The sequence below is a fragment of the Chanodichthys erythropterus genome, chromosome 16 (genome assembly GCF_024489055.1).
Source record: "Chanodichthys erythropterus isolate Z2021 chromosome 16, ASM2448905v1, whole genome shotgun sequence".
Taxonomy (NCBI): Eukaryota; Metazoa; Chordata; class Actinopteri; order Cypriniformes; family Xenocyprididae; genus Chanodichthys; species Chanodichthys erythropterus.
In genome coordinates this window covers 43,869,112-43,888,125 of record NC_090236.1, presented here as the reverse complement: position 1 = coordinate 43,888,125, position 19,014 = coordinate 43,869,112, and the positions used below count along the sequence as shown (strand labels likewise).

The window sequence follows — 19,014 nt, the reverse complement described above, 5'->3', positions numbered from 1 at the left end:
TTCTCTTGGCAACCCTTCCAAACATGCCATACTTGTCTGGTCTTTTTCTAAATGTACATGTTAACTGAGGCATGTAGAGTCTGAGGTGTAGTTCTTGGGTTGTCTGCAGTTACTATGAGCATTACACAGTCTGATGTTGAGGTGAATTTACTGGGACATCCACTCCTGGGAAGATTGGCAACTGTCTTGAATGTCTTCAACTTGTGAATAATCTTCCTTACTGTAGAAAAATGGACTTAGTTTGTCGCACATGGCTTTTCCATTTTGGCCTAGTTTTTGTTAAATAAATAATAACAATAATGTAATATGTGATGTTGTTGTTCCAAATTTTAAGAACTGTCCTAACTTTTTCTTTCACATGATTGCGATTTGCGATAGCGATATAATAAACAAATAGTATCATGAGTCATCTTGCTTGGTTCTCAATGAAAATACACACACAGATTACTGATAATGCTGAAATGTGTATTTCTCAACTCAAACTAGCAACAACAGCAAACAAATGCACAGCGTTTTCAAATTAAAATATTTTTATGAAATTAAATAACATCTTTGCACTACTGCAAACTTGTTATAATCCCATTTAAGATATTTGTTTCTTTACTAATCTGTAGTGGTTCAACGGATCACAAAACTCACGGTTCGGATCACATCACGGTTATGATGTCACGGATCGGATCATTTTTCGGATCAGCACAAAAAAAAAAAAAATTGGATGGGGGTAACTTAACTTTGCATTTATTACTTAGCCCACTTAAACTATTCTGATACCATAGCATAAACTGCTAGCCTAAATAATACATTATTAAAGGCAAGTGAACAGACTGTAAAAATAACAAATACTGTACACCAATTACAACAAGCATAGATAAATACTACATAAAGTTACAAATAAAGTATAAGGTCTAACTGTAGTATTAATTTTCATGCACAGAAATGTAATAATTAAATGTAAAATGACACTGTTCATTGTATAAATTTAATATAGATTAATCTTTGTTAAAGCTGTGTTTTGTTGTTTGATTTACATGACAGACAACAGCAGGTATTTATAGGTTGCTGTCACTTTAAGAGTAAGACATGCACGCACACATCGGACAGATATACATCCGAATTCTCACCTTGTTCAGTTAAGATATAACTGAATGTGTTTACATGAATACTTGCTGAGAATGCGTGTATGTGACCATCCAAGTGCACTGAGGACGCGAAAGAGAAATCAATTTGGAGTTCGCGAGCTATAACGCGCCTCTCTCTCTCTCTGTGCGCGCGAGCCTTGTATACGTGCGTCATGTGCGCACCGATAACAGCGCTGCGAGCGATACCGAATTAAATCCTCTTTCCTCTTCAACCACTACTAATCTGGGTTTATAAACTTATAGACAAAATATCGCCATATAACAGAGGTAGCGTTTTTTCTTGCCACCAGTGACCGTTTGCTACGCTTCCATCTTTACCCGTTCTCTGCGCTGCACACCGGAAAAGTCATGACCATGCGCGCCACACATGCCACTGCCTAAACTGAAACTGACTGGTCTTCTTTTTATTAGCGGTGTATAAAATGGGCAAACAGCTCTCAGATAATGGGTTGTTGTGTCCACACATGTATTTATTTATTTATTTATTAACTTATTATTATTTTATTTCATAAAATCGCAGCATTTGCGTCATATAATCGCACAAGCTTGACATCGCGATTGCAATATGATTAATCGTGCAGCTCTATTTTATATGTGATTAGCACTATTTGCGTGGTGCCCATGAAGAGCGTTCCATATAATTTAAGTATGATGATCCATTTTAGTTAGGTTTCTGTCTATGTAGGCAGCTGACAACAAAGCAGCTCACTTAGTTTTCAACCAGACTTGTTTGATACAGTATATGACATGTCTGAAAGGAAAAGCATCTTTTGTTCTTTGGTCATTTTACTTTTTGGTCATTCTACCATCTTGACGCTTCAACATGTCACTGCAGGCGGTGAATAAGCTGGCTGAGATTATGAACCGCAAGGACATGAAGTTGGACCAGAAGAAGAGAGGCAGCACCACTGACCTGCGCAAGAAAGAGAAGGAGAATCGCAAACTGCAGCTGGAGCTGAACCAGGAGAAGGAGAAGTTCAACCACATGGCCATCAAGTACCAGAAGGAGCTCAACGAGATGCAAGCGGCAAGTTAATGTTTATTGGTTTTCACAGTAACAATATCAGAGGAATCTGATGATTCTCAAAATTACTTTCAACAAGTCGTAGTTCTAGTCCTGCTGTGGCGAAGGATTGCCTCATGAAAATGTATTAAGATTCATAACTGGACACTCTAGGAAGCTACATCAGAATGAGATCAATATTCATGAGGCAAACGTTGCAGTAGTGTGGTTTGTTATTTTGGCATAGTTAAAGGTGCCCTAGAATCAGAATTTGAATTTTCCTCGGCATAGTTGAATAACAAGAGTTCAGTACATGGAAAAGACATACATTGAGTTTCAAACCGTATTGTTTCCTCCTTCTTATGTAAATCTCATTTGTTTAAAAGACTTCCAGAAAACACTCGGATCTCAACATAACACCGACTGTTACGTAATAGTCGGGATCATTAATATGTATGACCCCAATATTTGCATAATGCCAGCCCATTCGACGCATTAGACAAGGAAAGGCAGTATTAATGGCTGGATCTGTGCACAGACAAGGAAAGCAAGCAAGAACAACAGCGAAAAATGGCAGATGGAGCAATAATAACTGACAAGATCCATGATATCATGATATTTTTAGTCATATTTGTAAATTGTCTTTCTAAATGTTTCATTAGCATGTTGCTAATATACTGTTAAATGAGGTTAAAGTTACCATCGTTTCTTACTGTATTCACGTAGACGAGAGCCGTCGCTATTTTCATTTTTAAACGTGCAGTCTGTATAATTCATGTATAACTTCATTCTTTATAAATCTCTCCAACAGTGTGTAATGTTAGCTTTAGCCACAGAGCATAGCCTCAAACTAACACAGAATCAAATGTAACCATCTAAATAAATACTTTACTCACATAATTCGAAGCATGCATGCAGCATGCATGACGAACATCTTGTAAAGATCCATTTAAAGGTTATATTAGCTGTGTGAACTGTGTTTATGCGATGTATATATAGTTGAGAGCTTGTGTGGCAGAGGAAGCGCATCTCTTAAAGGGGTCGTGCTGAAAAAATCAGTGCATAGTTAATGATGCCCCAAAATAGGCAGTTAAAAAAATTTATAAAAAAAAATCTTTGGGGTATTTTGAGCTGAAACTTCACAGACACATTCAGGGGACACCTTAGACTTATATTACATCTTGTAAAAAAACAATCTAGGGCACTTTTAATGGTGATGTTTGTATTTGCAGCAATTGGCAGAGGAGTCCACATATCGCAATGAGCTGCAGATGCAACTAGATAGTAAGGAAAGTGACATTGAGCAACTTAGAGAGAAACTGAACGACTTGCAGCTCCGCGTGGACAACTCCAGCGTCACCAGCCTTCAGACGGACGAGATGGACAGTAACATTGCTGGTAAGGGAACATTCACAAAGTATGAATATTTCTGTTATATAAATGTTAAGGAACAGAGAGTTTTGATGAATTAGTTTGCTAGTTTGAATTGTTATTGGTTAGCATTTGTAGTTATTGGAAAGCCCACATTAGCCAGCTAATTCTGAAGCTTTGACTACATGTGACTCGTGCTGGCAAAATGAGTCGCTAAGAGCAAATTTTCAAAAATGAGCTATTGTTATTACTAAAAAACTTTCAAAATGATGTATGATTTATTGGAATTAGACAAAAAATGAACGAGCTACGGCTGTTTGAAGTCGATAGAAGTCATTTTTGAGAAAAATTGAGTTAAAAATTGAGTTTCTGAAGGTTCCAAATCAAAATCACCTAGCAACCATCCCTTAAAATCCCTGACAACAACACCAAATTTGGCACACAAAGTCAAAACCAAATTCAACTTTTTTTGGCTTAAGGCTTAATGAACTAATTTTTGGTAAACAAAATTTTGTCAACATGAGTCACATATGTCTTGCTATCATCAGTACATGTGTGCTGGGAATGGATTTAAAATTGTTTTATTAAAAAAAACAAAAACAAAAAAACATGCAGAGCAGAAGAATTTTTCAATTTACAATCAATTTACCCATATTTCACATTACTCATTGTTGGTATTTTAGCTGATTTATCTAATCAGCATGCAACATTGTCAAAATGCAAAACAAGAATTGGTAACTAACAGTAAGCAGGCTTGCTTTTATCATAATACATCAAGTTTGGTGTGACTAAGGGTATGTTCACACTTGTAATTCCATTCCCTGTTATTTTGGTCCAGATACATTTAGTCCTAATTCGCTTGGAGTTGGAATATTTAAGACTGAATCTAAAGATACAAAAAAAAAAAAAAAACTGCTTTTATGATGTATATTTTTCAACTGAATATCCAAAACAATGATGTGTGCTGGGCTAAATGCTCTCGTTGTATGTGCATACATATGATGGTATTTTTACCAATGAAGAACTTGTGAAGAGCTTATAAAAACTGTAAAGGAATCAAAACAGTGGCAGAAATTTGTCCGTTCATGCGTTTTCTCTGTTCGAATAGCTATCAGATCGTAAAAGATCAGGTGTAAATGCCCTCGAAAATGCTTTCACTCTGTTCTGCTCACCACACGGCAGTTGACACTTGGTTTGATTTGGTTTGGTTTGACAAATTTGGTTAACTTTGGTGTGGTTTGACAAATATGTTTGCAACATAGACCAAAGATGTCTAAAATAACCAAAAATAAGACGTGATGTCACAAGATGAAAAGACAGAATGCTCAAGCATACCTGTTTTTTCTCATAATAGGAGTGATGTTGCCCATTACGGTTCAGTACAGGCATCAGAACCGCTGTCTCCTTGGAGAAGGAATTCCTGGCACTGTTTTGTCTCCTTTACAGATTTTATAAGCTCTTCACAAGTTCTCAGCTGATAAAAAAAATACCATCATATGTATGCACATATAAATAGTGCTTTTAGCACAGCTCACAGCGTTGTTTAGGATGTTCGGTAAGTTTTGTTGCAAAATGTCATAAAAGCATTTTTTTTTTTATTTGTTTGTTTTGTATCTTTAGATTCAGTCTTAAAAATTATAGTGTGTACGCCAAGCGAAATAGTACTAAATGTATCTTTTTTTTTTCTTTTTTTTTTTTTTGGTCCAGACCAAAAGAACAAAGAGAATCAAACTACAAGTGTGAACACACCCTTAATCCCAAACATATTTTCTCATCTAGAACTACATCAAACTCTCTCTAAAAGAAGTTTGACACCTATAGGCAAAAGGCATTCATATTGTTCCATTGCTATACAGAATTTGCATGCAATAATGCAAAATTAATATGAAAGCCATTGGTAAAATGGTATATGTTGTAACTCTTATGAAACTATGAAAGTAAAATAGACAGTGTAGATGATTTGAAATTTTAATTGATTTCCACTGGAAATCAATTTTCCATTTCAGAAAAAAAAGTGGGGGAAAAAATTCTGACTTTGTGAGAAGGAATACTACTTATGGTCGACTAACTGTTAGTCAACGAGAAGGGGCTTAGTTGACGAAAATTGTATTAGTCACATTCATAATCATTACTTCTGCCGGTGCACTGTGGCAAGCTTTATGTGTGCACTTGGATGCTGATTAGGCAAAGTAGTCATTAAAGGCTCTTTATTATGATTTATATGGTTTATTAATAAACGTGTGATTAGTCAACTAATAGCTTAAAATTAAGGACTAGTAGTCGACCAGAAAAATCTTTAGTCGAGGGCTGTCCCAATTATTTGTGCTAATGAATGCCATTTTGTTAGAGTGTATTTATCAGGACTGTATTTATAATGTTAATTAGATTTAGCACACAAATTGTTCTTTGACTTACAATAATAATGCTGTAATTGATGATAGGATCTTTCATGTTGCCAGGTGGTGAACATAGTCATCAACTGCCATTGTTTGTGTTTTAAGTCCTCTCTCATCTTTTGTTCTCCCTCATATATAGTCAGTTCTTCTTGCTCTACTTATCTGTGTATCTTCTATTCTTTTTCTTCTGTGAGTAAACTTTAAGATTGGGATCGCATTATGCCTGGATTGTGCTCTTGGGTGGCATTTTGTTTCTTCTCATTACTTTTTTTATTTTAATGAATGCATCTGAATGTCAAATGTGTTTTGGTGATACCGCAGAAATAAGCTACTCAGAGTGATTATAACGATAGAGTTTAGACTTATATTTATTTCATGAAACTGCTGAAATTAGTGAAAAATATTTTACTTATTCAAATCTTTTTAGACTAACCCCTACTCTGAGCACCTTTCAGAGGTGTTTTAACTCTTTTAATATTTCTGTGTATAGCTTTAGTCATTGTATTTTTATTGCCCTGGGTTAAAATTTTGATATGTGATAAAGAACTGGCATTGCCTTCAAATTGCAGGTTATGCACAGAGGATCATGTAGTGAAAGTAAAAGGGTCATTCCGTGTCAACTCAACCAGAGGTCCCCAGCTAAAAAGTTTGATTTTTATCCTTTTATTGTTTCTGGTAAAAGAAAAAATAAATGAAATCCAAAATATTAAATATCATGAATGTATATTTACTGTTTTGTGGTGGGGGGTCAAAATGACAATTTTCACCTGAGATTTGGAGCCAAAATACAGAGTGTAAAAATGACTTTAGTAAGATGGCAGCATCATTATTTTACTTTTTTACATAGAGTTTGGTAGGTCTATTATTTAAATCTGTTTACTCTAGCAATCTGTAACCAACGGTGACAGTTAAAAAAATAGGAAAAAACAATTCTTGTGTTTTTTTGCCCCAAGTTTGTATGCCTGTAACTCAAGAAGTATTAAAGACATCTCAATATAACAAAGTTAACTAACTTTTATTTTGGTATCTTCATTTTAAAGGCTCTATATTGATCAATATGGAGATCTTAATGCAGCTCCATGAGTTAATATTCAACAAATTTAACATGGAGCCACATTGAGATCCCCATATCTATGGGACTGAACCATATAGGGCCTTGAAACTTATAATTTCAAAAGAGAAGTTTAAGAACCAGAATCTAATCTATCATATTGAGATGTCTTTAGTACGTTTTGAGTATTTGAGTCAAACTTAGGAAAAACAATATTTATGGCACTGTTATCTAGTGAAACCATCACTCATTTTCTGAAAAAAATTGAAAATTATATAAGTTTTAACCTTAAATGCTCATCTTGAACTAGCTCTCTTCTTCTTCTTCTCTATTTGAATTCCAGCAGTGTTGACACTGCTAAGCGTATTACTGCCCTCCACAGGCCAAAGTTTGAACTAATTGTTATATATTATTGAACTAGCATATTGCATATAAAAAATAGTTCAAACTTTGGCCTGTGGAGGGCAGTAATACGCTTGGCAGCGTCTACACTGCTGGAATTCAGATAGAGAAGAAGAAGAAGAATAGAGCTAGTTCAAGATGAGCATTTCTGGTTAAAACTAATTTTCCATTTTTTTCTGAAAATGAGCGATGGTTTCACTAGATAAGACACTTATTTCTCATCTGGGATCGTGTAGAACAATTTGAAGCTGCACTGAAACTAATTTTGACCTTCAACCGTTTGGTGCCCATTCAAGTCCACTATGAGGAGAATAATCCTGGAATGTTTTCATCAAAAACTTTCATTTCTTTTCAAGTGAAGAAAGAAAGACATGAACATCTTGGATGACATGGGGGTGAGTAAATTATCAGGAAAAGTTTATTCAAAAGTGAACTAATTCTTTAAGATTATCTTTAATACTTCTTGAGTTACAGACATACAAACACAAGAAGTACTTTTTCCCATTTTTGAACTGTAACCGTTGTCATATAATGCAACAAAGATTGCTAAAGTCAACAGATTTTACTAATAGACCTACCAATCTCTGTGTAAAAAATAAAATATGATGCTGCCATCTTTTTCTAAAGTCATTTTTACCCCCTGTAATTTAGCTCCAAACCTCAGGTGAAAAATTGTCAATTTGACCCCCTCTACAAAACAGTAAATTGCTTAGTAAGTAAACATTTATGACATTTAATATTTTGGCTTTCATCACTATTTATGTTTGTCTTTCTTCAGAAAAAAATATGAACAAAATCAAAAATTTGGGTTGGGGCAGTTTCTGAAATTTGGTTGATTTGATAAGGAATGGCCCTAAAGTTTATTAATTTAGCATGGCTTTTCCCTGGCTCTGTAAAGGTTGAAACCCCTTAAAGTGGTCATGACATGTTTTTTTTTTTTTATATTAATATGTTCCTTGAGGGATCATTTATATCAGTGGTTCTCAACTCCAGTCCTCGGGACCCACTGCTCTGCACATTTTGTATGTTTCTCTTATCTGACACACTCAGTTCAGTTCATGCAGTCTCTCCTAATGAGCTGATTATCTAAATCAGGTGTGTTAAATAAGGGATACATACAAAATGTGCAGAGCAGTGGGTCCCGAGGACTGGAGTTGGGAAACACTAATTTATATTATTATAAACTGCCATTTATAGACAAAGCATTATGAAATTTACTTGTGGTTTGTAATGCAGCAGCTGTCAGATCCAGTAGAGTTGACTGCTTCATCTGTCAACAAAAGTTTCTTTGCGAACTCCCAATTACACTGTGCCTTGTTGACAAAACAAAAATGCTCCAAACAAACATATTATCCTTCAGCAGGGACACCATTAAAATGAACCATCCACTTGTTTTCGGAGCTAGGATCCTTCTGAGGTCTGTACAGTGATGCAAATGCAAAATGATTCCATTTGTCCTGTTGTCGACAGACTCAAGTGTGCAGAGTATGTCAGAAACTGAACGCGCATCTGCATACTGTATCCTGTGTAGACTGCGCCAGTGATTACAATACCCTCTTTCCACTGCACACAGCATTCAGACATGACTGTTGGAATTCACCACTGAGTGGCAGTCGCAATTAACTTTCATTATGATTGTGCACGGCAACATGGGAAAGAAGCTCTTGTTGTCTCTGCTGTCTCAGAAATCTTCCCGTTAAAGAATTAGTTCACCCAAAAATGTAATTTATTACTCACCCTCATGCCGTTCCACACCCATAAGACCTTCGTTAATCTTTGGAACATAAATTAAGATATTTTTGTTGAAATCCGGTGGCTCAGTGAGGCCTCCATAGCCAGCAATGACATTTCCTCTCTCAAGATCCATTAATGTACTAAAAACATATTTAAATCAGTTCATGTGAGTACAGTGATTCAATATTAATATTATAAAGCGACGAGAATATTTTTGGTGCCCCAAAAAAACAAAATAACGACTTATATAGTGATGGCCGATTTCAAAACACTGCTTCGGGAAGCTTCGGAAGCTTTATGAATCAGCGTATCGAATCATGATTCGGATCGCGTGTCAAACCGCCAAACTGCTGAAATCACACTGATTCGACATGCTTATTCATAATGCCCCGAAGCTTCCTGAAGCAGTGTTTTGAAATCGGCCATCACTATATAAGTCGTTATTTCGTTTTTTGGCGCACCAAAAATATCCTCGTCGCTTTATAATATTAATATTGAATCACTGTACTCACATGAACTGATTTAAATATGTTTTTAATACCTTTATGGATCTTGACAGAGGAAATGTCATTGCTGGCTATGCAGGCCTCACTGAGCCATCGGATTTCAGCAAAAATATCTTAATTTGCGTTCCGAAGATTAACGAAGGTCTTACGGGTGTGGAACGACATGAGGGTAAGTAATAAATGAAAGAATTTTCATTTTTGAACTAACCCTTTAACGTGCCAGTATTTTGAAGCTTTAGTATCACGAGACCTACTAAAGCTCATGAAACCTACTCCATAGCAAATGAATGACTTCCTGTCATTTGTCGCATGCAGTGGAAATGCGGCTTAATGGGTTCTCTTTGCTTTGTTTATAATGAGGATATTTTAAGCTCTTAAACTTGCAGGATGTTTTTGTTACAAAGACCTCTTATATGTTAAAAGATCAAGGCAAATTTGATTTCTCATGTCATGACCCCTTTAATTTATCCAAAATATTTAATTTATCCAGTGTGACTGTGAAATTTAAATTTGAGTCAGAAGTCAGAAATGTTGACATTTAAAATAAAATATTCCCAAAAGAATGAATATCTAATCACATTGGGAAATCAGTGTCAATACCCAGCCCTAGGAAGCACACGTGTTCCTGTAAGTTGACTGTATGTATGTACGGTTGATTTATCTATTGCACCAGCAGCATGCTCAATACAGAATGAATGACATTAAGCACTCACACTCAGTTGTGGTAACACAGTTTATGCTTGGATTTTTTTTTTTACAGTTCTTATGTGACTTACCTGTCTTTCTCACAACCAAATATGCTTTCAAACCAGTAACATTTTAATTTAATTGCATCATAGTTTGGTTGACATTTACAGAAAGGGGGTAAAAGTGCAGGCTTGTCTTGTCACTTTAATTTGATGATAAAATATACTTTGTAACAAATTGCTGTATTGAGCCAGTTACTAATACTGCTATAAATGTGATACACATTCCTGGGTTTATTATGCAAAATATCAGTCTATGTCATTCCAAAGAAAAACATTTAAATGTACTGTAATATATTGATATCATCTATTAGCCTATTTGTTCATGTTAGTCAAGCCAAATAGCTAGTAGCTGCTGTTGTGTTGTTGAGCAATCATGCCTGTTATTCAAAAAAAAAAAAAAAAAAAATTCAATTCTTTATAATTAATGAAAGTCAAATAACTTGGTGCTCCTCTGAAATGACTTCCTTTTTCCACTGACATCACTAAGGCTGTGGTCCATGTTGTGAGCTGTTATAGTCATAGCTATAGTTATAGCTATTTAGCCATTGTTTTCTCACATTCTCATCAGCATCTGTTTAGGTATGGGACATGTAACTTTCACCATTTAATTCTTTATCGATAAAATAAAGTTCTACTCTTTTTTTTCCTTGCTAGTTTCACTTAACAAAACAGCATGAGATTTTACAACTACAACCCTGTAATGTGAGGCAGTTGTTTTAAAGTGTACCTGTTTTAAGCATGTTAGTAAAAGCTATTTAGTTTTTGTAGATTGTGTCACAACCTTGGTTTGTGTTTTCCCAGTTGTTTTACTGCATGTCTATTTTATTGCTTGTTCAAATTCTGACTTGGATATAATAGATTTTATTTGTTTTCAGAATCAAGGCTTGAAGGCTGGCTCGCAATACCTAATAGGGCTAATATAAAAAGATATGGCTGGAAAAAGCAGGTAAGACTTGCATGAAGAATTATGTATTAAGCTATTATTGTCCATGCATTTAGACATGCATGACCCACTCTTTTCCCCTTTTTCAATATTTGTTTTTGTTTCCCTCAGTATGTTGTGGTGAGCAGTAAAAAAATTCTCTTTTACAATGATGAGCAAGACAAGGAGCAGTCAAACCCCTCTATGGTACTAGATATTGAGTAAGTATTCTGATGAATAACTTTCCATGGATCGAATTATCTCTGTTAACTGATTCATTCTTTTATGTAAAATTGAATGATTTCCCTTTCTGCCACTTTAAAAATGTATTATTTCAAAACAGCAAACTTTTCCATGTACGTCCTGTCACACAAGGCGACGTTTATCGAGCTGAAACGGATGAAATTCCAAGAATATTCCAGGTCAGTTATTTTTTTTTTTTTCACAGCGATTCTATACATTTTTTTTTTTTTTTTAAATCATGTAATTCCACGTAATGACGTGTCTAGGGCTGCCCCCTAATAGTCGACTAACCGTTAGTCAACTTGAAGAGGCTTGGTCGACCAAGATTTTATTAATCGGTTAGTCGCAGAAAAAAAAATCTCCACAGGAAGTGGCGAGGTCACACAGTCTTAGAGGCACAGATCATTAACTGCAGGAAATCCAAACATTCACCTATCATTTATCGCCCTCAAATATGGCTTATCACTTGAAACATGTAAGTCACGACTTTAGTCCATTCTCTTTAATGTTTGCCTATAGATAAATGTGCGCTTTTATTTGGCGCATATCCAAGTGTTTGTGTGGAGAGCGTGTTTACTAGGGTCTACTTTTATTTCTGTAAACTCACAATAACAGCAAAACGTTGTGCTTTTGTAAAACAATGAAATCAATCACGATGCGTTTTCTGATCTCGGTCTCTGTGAACTTGAGCTCGTAACAAGCATGAACCGAAACTCATCGTATAGGCTGCTTTCCTCACAGACACAAGAAATATATCTATAGCTTGGAATGTCTACTTTTAAACGAGCCAATTCAAATGGAAAATAAATATTCTCAGATTATGTAATCCATATGAAACTTGCATATAGGCACGTCCACTACTGCGGAGATGAGAGATGAGTCAGCATTGTTGACTTAATCTCTGCAGCCGAAAACACAGAAAACATTATCAATAAATTATTAAAATGTTTAGACAGTCTCTTTGCTGTTTTTTCACGACACATTCATAATCGTTACGTTTGCCGGTGCACTGTGGCAAGCTTTATGCATGTGTTTGAGCACTGATTAGGCTATGTATACATAAGATTAAAGGCTCATTATTATGATTTATGGCTTATTAATATAAATGCGCAATTAGTCGACTAATGGCTTAAATGAACGACTACTGGTCGACTAGAAAAATCTTTAGTCGAGGGCAGCCCTAGACGTGTCACAGTATCAGTGCTTTTAGCATAAATACACATAGTTCAACAACTGTGCTGGATCATGTCTGGGAAACTACTGTAGGGAAGCTGAAATCATTCCAAGTATTCATAAGCTGACATTTCACATTGTACTTTCTAGGGTTCCCACAGGTCCTTGAAATCCTTGAAAGTTTGTGAATCTGAAAAAAAAAGTCAAGGCCCTGGAAAGTTTTTGAAATTAAACTTACATAGATACAGGTCCTTGAAAGTGCTTGAATTTATTTTGTACAAGAAGTTTTCTGGAAAAAAAATCCATATTATTCCGTCCAGTCCGCTAATTTGTTATTTCGCCAACACTTCGAGGCCTATGCATACCAGCTTGCATGATTTACATTAGTTACGTGCATTTAGGCGTTATGTTAAAGGGTTAGTTCACCCAAAAATGAACATTCTGTCATTAATTACTCACGCTCATGTAGTTTCATACCCGTAAGACCTTCGTTTATCTTCGGAACACAAATTAAGATATTTTTGATAATATCTAATGGCTCAGTGAGGCCTGCATTGACAGAAAGATAATTAGTACTTTTATGGGCATTTGAAAGTGTTAAAGACATATTTAAAACAGTTCATGTGAGTACAGTGGTTCAATCTTAATGTTACGAAGTGACGAGAATACTTTTTGTACACCAGAAAACTAGGGCTGCAACTAACGATTATTTTGATTAGCTGGCTGATTATTTTTTTATTTTTATTTTTTTGATTAATCGATTTAATTAGATAAAAATCATAATTTTATTAATTTTTATTTTATTGCCAAAAAACACACTATTGCACATCCTGCCCAATGTACTTCAAACAAATGTGCCAACTGAATGCTATGAAAGTCATTTATTACACTACCTGTCATAAAAAAAGAGAGAAAACAAATATTTTAGGAATCTATCAAAAACTTGTTTGAAACTAAAAATGGTATTGCCATTTATTAGGAAAATAACAAACTGAAACAACTAAATAGTTTCTAAATAATAATCACACATAATATCCTAAAAAAAAAACTTAACAGAAAAACACAAACTCATTGTTAACAGGCAAGATAAATGTTCTGCTGGAACACACATTCACTCTGGACACAATCACCTCTTACTGTCATTTCTTTGTCCTGTAAATAGGCTATAAGAAACATTTTACATTTATATTCAATTACATGTTGTTATCCCTTTTACAGTATACTCTCATAAAATACTTGAATGACATGTTGATTTTTAAATCTAAATTTAACTTTAAACAACAGATATTTCAGCAAAATGAATATTTTTGCGCTGAATATTAATAGTCTCCCTCTCTCCCGCGTTCGCTCATTCAGTAAAGTTTGAAGTTTAACGCAGACTGTAAGGATGAGCCTACAGATAAGGATATAGCCGCAGAATGAGCGTTTTGCGCTGAGGACGCACATGCATCTGTCAAAGTGCCTGACGGGGCAAGCCATTAGGCTAATAAATAATAAATAATTAATAATTAAAATAAATAATTCTCATGTTTTGATCAGCTTTGATTTCGTACCTTTCCTGCAGCAGCTCACTCTGTTTCCTCCACTATTTTTAGATGCATTTTGGTTCATAGAAATTAGAAGTTATATTTTCTTGGCCTATTTTCTTGTCATTTTACATGCTTAAAGTTAAATAAAAATATGTTAAAAAAAAAGTAAAAAAGGCGTAAGTCTTCTGTGCATGGTGGGCGGAGCCAACTAATCGATAATGAGAATTGTTGTCGATGATTTTCATTATCGATTATTGATTTTATCGAATAGTTGTTGCGGCCCTACAAAAAACAAAATAATGACTTTATTCAACAATATCTAGTGATGGCCAATTACAAAACACTGCTTCATGAAGCTTCAAAGCTTTACGAATCTTTTGTTTTAAATCCGTGGTTGTTTTTTGCCGCACAAAAAGTATTCCCGTCTGATTTTATGAAAAATATCTTAATTTGTGTTCCGGAGATGATTGTAGGTCTTAGGCTGCATTCACACGGGGCGCCGGCGTTAACGCTTCTCGTTTACTTTGAATGGGTGGCGTCATGCGTTGCCGAACTGAATTGTGGGTTCCGTCGCGTCGCTTCACTCGCGTTGCAAGCGGCAGAAGTTGAAGATTTCTCAACTTTTCAAGCGCCAACGCAGGCATCATCCAATCAGATCCCCTATGCAAATACCCTAGAGCAGTCGCAGCCAACTGCGTTCGTGCAACACCGGAAAGTAATGTGGTTGGCTGTAATCACTATAACGGTTGCGTCAGCACAAGCTTCAGACACGCCCTCCGTCAAGCGTTGACGCTGACGCCCCGTGTGAATGCAGCGTTAAGGGTTTGGAGCAACATGAGGGTGAGTAATTAATGACAGAAACTTCATTTTTGGGTAAACTAACCCTTTAGTGTTTCCCACGTGAGGTACTTTGTGTTGTACTACTATGATGGTACCTAAACGTTTCACAGATGTAAACCCATGAGGCAATAAAAACTTAAAAGTATATTCATATATCGTAAAACTTCTGGTTACATGAGCCTAAGCTCTTTTCAATAAAATCCATGCAAAAGTTAATATCAGATCATTTAGAATACAGTATAGGATGTACCGAATATTCTTCATTTTTATGCAAAACAGAAATACGACAAATAGAATATCAGATCTCTGTCATTTGGCCAAAAATAAATGCAAAAAAAAAAAACCCCACTGGCAGTGACAGTGTTTTACACTGGCATTTTTCAAAAAAAGCTTCAGTATTTTTGGATAAAGGTGTTTCCCCATAGTATCAGCTACTGATGCGATGTCTTGTACCCTCATCTCAAGAAACTGAGGTTACATAAGTAACCAGAGATGTTTACAGTTTACACCGAAATACATTTTTTTTGTCCTCATGTTTCATGTACAAAGTCAAAATCATAAATTGTTGCAGTTCGTATGATTCTATGTAAAAATGCACCAACAATTTTTGCTTTTATATATATATATATATATATATATATATATATATATATATATATATATATATATATATATATATATATATATATATATATATATATATATATATATATATTGTCTCAAAAATGTTTCGTTACGCTTTAAACCTTTACTTAAATTAACATTTTGAAAAATATGTTTTTGTTCTTTAGATCCTTTATGCTAATGAAGGTGAGTGTAGGAAGGAAGCAGACGTGGAGAGTGTCCCTCAGGGTGATAAGGCCAACTGTTTGCCCCACAAAGGCCATGAGTTCATCCCCACCCTCTACCATTTCCCTTCTAACTGTGAGGCTTGCTCCAAACCACTGTGGCATGTGTTCAAGCCTCCGCCAGCCCTGGAGTGCCGCCGTTGCCATGTCAAGTGCCACAAGGACCATCTGGACAAGAAGGAGGATGTTATCGCCCCTTGCAAAGGTGAACCAGATGCAGAAAATGCCTCTTTTTGTTTAGTGTTATTACTGTTAATAATAATATTGTTATTTACATTTATAAGGTTTGATACATTCTGGAACACTGTCCATCCACCGTTTCTTTGGTTATTCATGTGGTCAGTGGCCTCATGGGTTAAAACAGTGGGCTATTCTTGCCTCAGAGCTCTTGTTACTGCTCATAAAATAGCCGTACAACCGGAGACATGTTTCCCTCATATTCTCCATGATTGAAGTGATTCCAAGCCTTTGAGACGGGTCAGGTCAAGTGTTCCCCTGGAGCATATTCATATCCTTGGTGTGAAGGACTTGCTCGTGCTTCTTTGTTGTGGGCCAGCACTCTGCCCCATAAAGGGCCACTGAATGCACTACGGTCTTAAAGATTTTCACCTGTCTCCACTTAAGCGATGCTTCAACGATTCTTCTGAGGTATTTACACTAAGTGATGATCTTCAACTTCAGTCCATCGATGTTGATGGTGCCATCCGTTTGGGGGCCGAACTCCAGGAACTCAATCTTTTGAATGTTTAGCCACATTCTGTTTACACTAAGCTGTTTAATGTTAAAGCGCAGAGCAGATCTCCTGCAAAAGCACTGTCTGCGTACAAGAGTGTCCAGGGGTGTGGTAATTGCAGGTCAGTTGACACCATGTCTATACAGAAGGGGCGAGAGTGCTGAGCCTTGGTGACGCACTGTTGGTTGATGTTGAAAGGTGGTGAACTGGGCATCCAAACCATGCTTGTGATATTACGGTAAAGAAATTGGACCACACTTACATACACCTCAGGGGACGTCATGAGATTGCAGTCCTCGTCAGATAAGGTTGTGTGGATCTCAATCAAATGCCTTATCCAGGTCTAGGAATGCCATGTGCACCATCTTGTTCTTCTCCTGATGCTTCTCTGTCAGCAACCATGTGGCCTGAGTTGGGTCAATAGTTCCACATCCTTTGAAGCCACACTGATTGGGTGTGATGGCAGTGATGTTTTTCATGATTTTCAAGATGTGCCCGATACCTTGGGTTGAACTTCGCGAGGTGGTTGAAATTGTTTGCCCCTCCTGCCTGCTGCACTTCTTTGTTCCACCACGTTTGATTGTTTGCAGTGATGCGCGGGTCAATGTATAAACAACCCGCACCCGACCGACGTTTTCAACTAACCCGCCCGCAACTCGGACCGCAAAAAAAAAAAAGGAAAATATTGTACCCGACCCGCTTCCTGACCCGCATTTTTTTTAAAAGTAGTAATGCTCATTGTAGCGTCATTGGGCCATAGACGTAAAAGAACTAGGGGTGCGGGGGTGTGTGGCCGCCCCCCATCAGCCTCCCTGGCCAATAATATCCATTAATCCAGCCTGTGGAGGAGAGAAATGTTTCAGGACCTGACATTGTGTGCTCAGAGGTGCAGCGGCGAGAGCAGGCAGTTCTTGAGGCGGCCCATCATTTTCCATTTCAGCTGTCTAGATGCATATTATTGATGAATGCGATGTTTATGTTTCGAAGAATGAAGATGCTTGAAGAATTAATCAGCAGGTCAACTGAGAGAAGGCCCACTTTTGGAAAAGTGTGAAAGCCCTTAGGAGCGCAAACTGTTTTTTTTTTCCTGAATGTTGTATGATATAGCCTAGTGTTATGTAATAAAGGCTTGATTTATTCATTTATTTCGTTTCGTTTTCTTAACAATTAAGATGCTGCATGTGTTTATCCAGTCTAATCGAAGTGTAAGTCTCTCCCCCGACTTTCCCAACAAAAATCCCGCCCCCTCTCAGAAAATACATAAAACTGACTTTACTGAGCTATATGCGTTTAAAAGTAGCCTATTAAAATAGTACAATGGCATTGCTCAGTTCAACGTGTCGGGCATTTTGTCCCGCGTCAGCATTTATTCAAAAGTTAATAACGCTCAACATTCAAAAGGTAAATAAGGATTTCTCACTTGTATTAGTAGGCTTAGGCTATTTCGCCACGTGAATGCCCAAGTGAAGCTCTCACAAGCACAAAATGCAGGGATAGAATATGTTAATAAAGTATTTATTAACGCATTTTAGACGAACAAAAACAGGTAGGCTAAGCCAAAGACTGAGGCTACAATATCCATAAATAATGTTCACAAATACCCATGAAAGTAAAACTGAAAATTACAAAGGTTTAATTGGCATCTTTATTTCAAACGACCCGACCGACCGCGACCCGAATATCATTAAAAATATTTTTGGATGACTCGTAACCGCGGATGACCGCAGGCACCCGCTCATTTTGGATCAACCCGCGCATCACTGATTGTTTGACAGTGAATTTTACCAGTTAATTCTGATTTTAAAAAAAAATGTAGGTTACTGGTCCGGTTTGCACATGACCTGTAATCAGAAAGTTGCATAAAATCTACAGCAAAGACTGTATGTGTGAAAATAGCTAATGACAAAGCATCTCACAGCAACACTCATTTTGTTCTTGTCCCTCAGTTAATTATGATGTGACAACGGCTAGAGACATGCTGCTTCTGGCCTTGTCCCAAGATGAGCAGAAGAAATGGATTGGTCATCTCGGCAAGAAGATTCCCAAGACTCCTCCTTCTACCTTCTCAAGGGCATCCCCACGCACAATGTCCACTCGCTCTGTAGCAAACCAGTCCTTCCGCAAGAACCCCAAAAACTTGCCGGGCAAGCCAAGGTAACTACAACCATACGGTGTCAAACGAATCTTAAATCACATTATGCATTTGGAGCAGAGAATAGGATTTTCAGTGTAGTATAGTGTTTTAACCAGAAAGCATTTCATATTTCACACCAAAAAAAAGAAATAATAAATTTTTTGTCTTTAAGACAATAAAGACAATTTTCCCCATTTCTCATTACTGCAATGTAGTGATGGCAAAAAAAAAAAAAAAACCG

At 36.5% G+C, this 19,014-nt stretch overlaps 1 protein-coding gene across 3 annotated transcripts in view; it reads left to right on the top strand.

Moving 5' to 3' along the window:
- rock1 (Rho-associated, coiled-coil containing protein kinase 1) overlaps positions 1 to 19,014 on the top strand; it is a 121,762-nt gene that overhangs the window by 95,992 nt on the left and 6,756 nt on the right. For 2 of the 3 annotated variants that reach the window (XM_067362272.1, XM_067362271.1), the window contains exons 26-32: positions 1,975 to 2,166; positions 3,375 to 3,540; positions 11,227 to 11,297; positions 11,406 to 11,494; positions 11,617 to 11,695; positions 15,850 to 16,111; positions 18,586 to 18,793. In XM_067362272.1, coding sequence (XP_067218373.1) covers positions 1,975 to 2,166; positions 3,375 to 3,540; positions 11,227 to 11,297; positions 11,406 to 11,494; positions 11,617 to 11,695; positions 15,850 to 16,111; positions 18,586 to 18,793 — 1,067 coding nt within the window. Of the gene's footprint in view, positions 1 to 1,974; positions 2,167 to 3,374; positions 3,541 to 6,048; positions 6,099 to 11,226; positions 11,298 to 11,405; positions 11,495 to 11,616; positions 11,696 to 15,849; positions 16,112 to 18,585; positions 18,794 to 19,014 lie in introns of those variants that run through there. The other variant, XR_010891887.1, reaches the window with a different exon arrangement.